At 38.6% G+C, this 7,093-nt stretch overlaps 1 protein-coding gene across 2 annotated transcripts; it reads left to right on the top strand.

Annotated features, from left to right (window-relative positions):
* Nucleotides 1-1,351: 1,351 nt before the first annotated feature.
* LOC6724729 (forkhead box protein C1-B) lies at nt 1,352-6,482 on the top strand. Of its 2 annotated transcripts, none has more exons than XM_016180566.3 (2): nt 1,352-1,648; nt 4,028-6,482. In XM_016180566.3, the coding sequence occupies exon 2, from the start codon at nt 4,091-4,093 to the stop codon at nt 5,888-5,890; it is 1,800 nt and encodes a 599-aa protein (XP_016037368.1). In that variant the 5' UTR covers nt 1,352-1,648; nt 4,028-4,090; the 3' UTR covers nt 5,891-6,482. The 2 variants fall into 2 exon arrangements, with proteins under 2 accessions (XP_016037368.1, XP_039152129.1); XM_039296195.2 differs by having other exon boundaries at nt 1,352-1,661.
* Nucleotides 6,483-7,093: the final 611 nt, after the last annotated feature.

Below are 7,093 nucleotides of genomic sequence, written 5' to 3'. Positions count from 1 at the left end.
CCTAGTTTTAACCCAGCTTCCTTTCTTAATTTAATTCATATTTGTTGTCAAAATCATTGGTTTACAATTAGAAATTAAGAGTTCTGTACTTAAAAAGCGTATAATATAAGTTTTTCAATGTAAAACTTTTGTAATTGCTTAATGTTTAATAATGGATCCGGGAAATAGTTGTATAAATAAAGGTAAATCGGTACACAATAATAACATTAGGGAGTTGTATGAGTTTGTAGTTTTCATTTAGCCTTATTTTTTTCGGTTATTGATGTTTCATAATTTTTTGAGATATTGGGGAATAAAATGAGAAGAAAAATAACAAATTTTCAAAAGTGTGGGCGTGACCGTTTTGGGCGGTTGTACGGCGATAGGCGTGGCAACATGGACCAACAAACTTGCAATGCGTCTATGTCTAAAGAATCTGTATGCTGTGTCAACCTTTTCGCTTTTATAGTTCGTTCATAAGGATGGATAGGGTTTTTGGCCTAATCGACTTCGCATTCCTGATCCAGAATATATATACTTTATATGGTCAGAAACGCTTCATTCTGTCTGTTACATAGTTTTCAAGTAATCTAGTATATCCTTTCACCTTACGAGCAACCGGTATACAACTACAGAGGCTTATTAATACTATTACAACAAAGTGGTTGCCTTGCCGACAAAACAGAAATTGACAATTTTACACCGTCGACATATGTACATATGTATATCGACTAGCTAAGCAAAGGGTGTTGGGTAGTCAAGAATAGCGACACTTTTTGCTTTTAAAAGGTAATTTATTAATTAATCGTATAAAAACCTTTAGAAACTGGTATAAATCCATGCCAATATGTCGTAAAAATTGTATAATGAAAAACCGGTTGTGCATGTACACTTTATTTATTTTTGTTTTATTATAATGTTTTTAAAGAAAGGATTAAATAAAACATAAATCCGAAAATGAGCAATCTGATGGCGCTCTTATAGATTACCTACGATGCAGATTCGGTATACTTTAAATCCAAATATATATACATAACATATATACATACAAACATTAAATAAACTTTCTATTATGTATTTTGGGGATGTGTGTATACACCGCGCTTTCTACAAAAAGAATAAAAGTCCACTCGGAAATGCGAGTGCTAAAACAAGATGGGTGTAGGTGTAATTGGTCGAGGCCCCTTTTATCTTTTAAGAGGCCCAACAGAGACAGCGCTAACACCATGAATGGCCTGAAGAGGACAGGCCAAACAACACCGAACATTTGAATGCCACCCTGAGAGCGCGTGATGTTTTCGACCAATGGAAAGAGCTAGGGTAAGACAGGGCGTGGCCTAAGCCGCGTTCGTGCTACTTGCACCCTAATGGCCAAGCCCTGAGCCATTTTCGCCCGACTCAGACATAGTTTGAGCACCGCGTCGACCGCACGTTCCCGTTTTTCACTAAAATCTCGATTGATGAAACTTTAAAGAAAGTCACATCAAAGCCAGTGTATATTCGCGTCCATTCCATTTGTGCTATAATCGTGTTTTTATGAATAGTTATAGTTTCCCATTTAGTGACAGTGATAATCAGTTGTTGTCCAAAGTAATTACTATTAAATGTACTAGAAATGGAGCGCCAATTGCAGTCACGCTTTAATTATACAGTTGTATGCAGATAAATCGTAAGTTCAGACGGTAAATATGTTATAAAATACAGGAGTACTAAAAACGAAATATTTATTTTAATACATATTCTATTTATAAATATCGATTCTAAATTAAAAAGTGTCATCTATCCGGGAGTAATTTACTATACTCACCTTTTTTTAAATGAAAGATCTGCAATGGCAAGCTGAGTATTTTTTTTATTCTTAAAATAGCCCCGTTCTTACCGATAAAATTAAAAGACAAGTATTTTTCATTACTTTAAGAGATAGTAGTAATCTAAACAGTTTTTTTAGAAATAAAAATAGTGTCAATAAATGGCGATACCAAGCGTTTATTGTGTGGCCATGTGATGACGACAAAATTGTTTTGCAACTAACTTGCACCGCTGTATGCTTAATTGCAAGAACAGGCGGACAGACGGCGGACATGGCTCGATCCAGTGACTAGTGATCTAAATCAAAAGTATGCATATATACGTTATACGGCCAGAATTGTGGCAGTGTATCGCGTCGCACCGGACATGTCGATTGCCTTAACACCCGACATGCCTGCTCCAAAGAAAATACAGTCATAGTTGATGCTATGGTGATGATTCCACAGCCTCTTACTGAAAAACTGAAGCCAACCGTGGCCTACACAATGGATCTCCGTTCGCTGGACTTTTTGAAAATATTGATTATCGAGGACTTTCCGCTGTTGTCCAGTCCCAGCTCCTTTTTAATCTTTATTAAATCGGCCAAATGTGCAATATTCCCATTTCACTGGCGGACACCCATCAATTTTATTTAGTTTACCGCGATTTTACTGACATGTTTGGCCCTGCACAGGACTTTCAATGGCCATGGCAACCCGCTTGGTGTTGGCATCGATTTATGGAAACTTATGGCCACCTTCAACTTTGGATAATTACTCAGATCGGACGACATTATCAAATAATCAGCCCCACAGAAAGATCATGTCAACACATTTTTGCTTGTTTAAACAAATTTTCAACATCTATTTTGTTCCTATTTTGTGGAACGCGTTCAATAATTTTGATTTCTACATACCATCGCTCAAATTGAATTTAATATTTCATTGGATAAAATCATCCAAAGCAAATAAAAACTTCCATTCCTTCAAAAGTGGTTTAAGGAGGAGTACTTATAAACATCTGATTAAAAACTTTGCAGAACCTTACAGCAATTTAAACAGATGACCGTAATAGGACCGTCTTGCATTAGCTGAGGAGCTGATTTATATGTGGAATATTGAATTAATTAATTTTTGAAGTCTGAAAAGTATACATGACCGATAGTTCATTGGGCTCAAGCCCAAGTGAACGGTTCGGCTTCAAGGCGTTAGACTGGACGTGGCAAAAATTTTTTTGGAAAATCGGTAGAAATTTACACGACTAATAAAATTATAAAAAATATCGAACAATTTTTCAAAAATGTGGGCGGCAGATTTTTTGGCGCCGCAAAATTTTTTTTTTTTTGCTAATCTAATAAAGATATGAAAAAATATCAAGACGTTTTTCAAAAGTATGAGCGTGGCAGTTTTGTACGGTTTGCGGGCGTAAGAGTGGGCGTGACAACATGGGTCAACAAACTTACGCTGCGTCCTTGTCTCTAGAATCTGTATGCTTAATCTTAACCTTTACAGTTCTAGCTTTTAGCTTTTATAGTTCCTGAGATCTCGACGTTCATACGGACAGACTGACAGATCAATAGCCGATCAATAGCCGAGACGATTTTACCCTGTTAGTTTTGTAAATTTCTATCGATTTGCCAAAAAACTTTTTGCCGCGCCCACTCTAACGGCCACTAACCGCCCAAAACTGACACGCCCACAATATTGAAAAATGTTTTGATATTTTTTATATATACAATATTGAAAAATGTTTTGATATTTTTTAATATTGTTAATAATAATATTTGCCAAAAACCTTTTTGGAACGCCCACTCTAACGCCAACAAGTCATACAAAAATTTTTTTTTCTCATTTTATTCACCAATATCTAAATCCCAGACAAATTATGAAATTTCGCGTTCGCATTTCTACTAGCTGATTAACGGGTATCTGATAGCCGGGGAAGTTGGCTAAAGCATTCTCTCTTGTTTTTTAATATACGCGTTACTCGAAAAGTAGAAGGGTGTACTAGAAGGAAGCATTTCCGACTGCCCAAAGCTGCCACACCAACAGTTTTGAAAAATGTTTTTTTCTCATTTTTATATTAGTCTTAACAGGTTCCATCCATATGCTAAAAATATTTGGTCTCGTCCACAAACAGCAAAAAGCTCCCATGCCGAGGATTTCGTATATAGTATTTTCTTTTTTTTTTATCTGGTTGGCTATGTACATATAATAAACTTATTTTAAAAGGAAAACTGTCTTTTTTTTATTTTAAACAGGTGGAATTGGATGGTCTTCGATGGTGTCACCAATGTCGTTTTGGTGTGAATGTTAAGTAGGAAATGGCGCACTCTGACATATGTGCTTCACAGGCGACCACTGCCGACCAGGATCAGGGAACGTCTTCAAGCGACAGCAATGTTCCAAAGCCATCTTTGCCCAACATCTATCCACTTGGAACGACAAGAACTTCACAAGCTCAATCAACGACGATGAATTTGGAACAATACCGCCTCCAGCTGTATAACTATGCACTCAATATTGAACGACTACGCTGCCCCCAATATGGTGGGACGGGTGCCAGTGGAGCTAGTGCTCCTTGGTTGCATTTAAGCCCCTACGGACACCATGGCTCAGGCAGTTTTCCATCAGTTAATCGAATGGCCGCTCTTTCAACAATTTCTCTCTTCCCACAAACGCAACGCATCTTTCAACCCGAGGAGCCTAAACCGCAACACAGCTATATTGGTTTAATTGCCATGGCCATATTGAGCTCAACTGATATGAAGTTGGTTCTCTCAGACATTTATCAATATATTTTGGATAATTATCCTTACTTTAGAAGTCGGGGGCCGGGATGGAGAAACTCCATCAGGCACAATCTCTCCCTAAATGATTGCTTTATCAAATCTGGACGAAGTGCAAATGGCAAGGGGCACTACTGGGCAATACATCCAGCCAACATGGAGGATTTTCGCAAAGGGGATTTTAGACGTCGCAAGGCGCAGCGTAAGGTCCGAAAGCATATGGGTCTATCGGTGGATGATGCCAGCACTGACTCGCCCAGCCCGCCGCCTTTGGATCTTACAACTCCACCCCCACCGAGTTCCCAGTCCGCTCTGCAACTATCTGCCCTGGGTTATCCATACCACCAGCATTATATCGGCCAGTTCTTTAATCGGAGCTCAGCACCCGGTATGACGCATTATTCCCCCCCAGATCCATCCTTGTTAATTCAACGACAAGAGGCGAATAACCTGGATCAGACAATCCAACCAACTCAGCTTCAGCAGCCACATTCCCATCATCAGCACATTGCCTATATCAACTCCACCACGACAACAACTATCGCGAATATGTTTTCGCAGACGCGAAAGCGCCAGTTTGACGTGGCTTCGCTACTGGCACCCGACGTCCAAATCGTTGATATTGTCTCTGAAGACCAGGAGTCCTCAGTTACGCCAACCACTTCGGCGAGGACAACAACTCAAACTCATCATACTGTCATTACCAAGCAAACAATTCACCGCGAAGTTGTGTTGGGATTAGAAAAGCCTGTGCAAGATGCAAACATTGACGCTGATATTGATGTAGAAGTTAATGTCGACGTGGTAGACGATAGCATTAATCCTGATACTGATTCTTATTCGGATGGGGAAGAAAGGAAAAAAACAAGGGGCACTTTGAAGCAAATATTTTCTATTGAGGACAATAACTCGTACCTAACCGATGGCAGGCTATCTTCATTTGATGCCGGTCCCGATCATGACCCAGACCACGATCCCGAAGACCTTGAACAGCACAACTTTTCAATTGCCAGCTCCGCAGCCAGGTCCTTGGGTAGCAGTAGTAGCCAACACGAGGAGTCAAGCTCACTAGAGGAATGCCCTATACAAGAGTGTATTGTCGCGCCCCAAACTGCACTCATATCGTCAATGGCTACTGCGAAAACATCGACCCTGACAGTTCCCATTTCAGATGCATATATTGAACTGAACCAAGTTGATCCACACATGCTGAGTAGGTACTACGGGTCGTATATTGCCGCAGCTGCCCGACGAGCAAGTATAGATGCATCAAACACTTCGCGGACTTCCTCTATTACGCCGCCTCCAAAAATAGAAATGCTCTCACAAAAGTAAAAGATAATTTCATTGGCAAGAAAAGCAAACAGTTATTGTAAAATATTTGGAAACTAATTGTCTAAAGTTATTAACAACCAATATTAAAAACTGACCACCCACCCACAAAAATTCATACCATAAATTTATAGTTATTAAATAGAGTTCTTTCAATGTAGATTAATATTTAAACATGCATAACAAATGTTAAAATATTGTTAAACTTCATAGAATTCAAAATAAATTTAGTGAATAAAACAATTCGAATTTCAGTCATCTTGATGTTAAAAAGGTTATGTTTTCAGCGCGGTTCCAGTTCTAGTCATTACAAGTCTTTAGCAACACACAAAATGCTGGGTCTGACCAAGAAAAATGAGCATTCGAGACTTTATTTTAATAATATCTTTCAGCTTAATAATAAAAAACAATTATCGAAAATGCATGGGTCTCAGATACTTTGGGCTTGTGGGCGCTAGTGTCGAGTCGGTCTTCGATATGAGATCGCACTGGTAAGGGTTACAGTATATAAGGTTAGCCAAAAAAATTAACCTTATCTAGTGACTTACCCTGGTGTTCACGAAACCTTTTTTTAATAATCCAATTTTTGTTTTTAATTTGTATGTCATATTATCAGAGAGTTGCAAACTTGACAATTTTATCATATTTGTACGTAGTTTGCTATTGTATTGACCTAATAAAGTATGGAAGCTTTGGAGATGCTATTATTCGGCGTTTTGTAGGTGTGAGAAGGGGCGTGACCAAAGTGTTCTTGGTATACCGAAAGAACTTGGAAAGACGAAGTATAATTGAAACATTTTTCAAAATTGTGGACGTGTCAGTTTTGGGCGGTTTGTGGGCGAAAGAGTGGGCGTGACGCATTGGGTGAACAAATTTACGCTGTGTCTGTGGGTTTAGAAGCTGTATTCTTCTTAGCCTTCTAGCTTTTATAGTTTCTAAGATCTCGACGGTCATACGTACATACATACTGACATTGCCAGATCTACTCGGCTACTGATCCTAATCAAGAAAGTATATGCTTTATTTATATGGTCGCAAACGCGTCCTTCTTCTGTCTGTTACATACTTTTCAACGAATCTAGTAAACCCTTTTACTCTACGAGCACAAGAGAGAACGATATAGTCGAGATCCTGGAATATCAAATACCCGTTACTCAGCTGGCTTGATTGATAAACGAAGAATTTCAATATTTTTGAAATCGACAG

The sequence above is a fragment of the Drosophila simulans genome, chromosome 4 (genome assembly GCF_016746395.2).
Source record: "Drosophila simulans strain w501 chromosome 4, Prin_Dsim_3.1, whole genome shotgun sequence".
Lineage (NCBI taxonomy): Eukaryota > Metazoa > Arthropoda > Insecta > Diptera > Drosophilidae > Drosophila > Drosophila simulans.
This window is presented reverse-complemented; position numbering and strand designations above follow the sequence as displayed.

Excerpts from the sequence above, each read along its gene's own strand:
- LOC6724729 (XM_016180566.3), top strand. The coding sequence starts at position 4,091 with ATGGCGCACTCTGACATATGTGCTTCACAGGCGACCACTGCCGACCAG.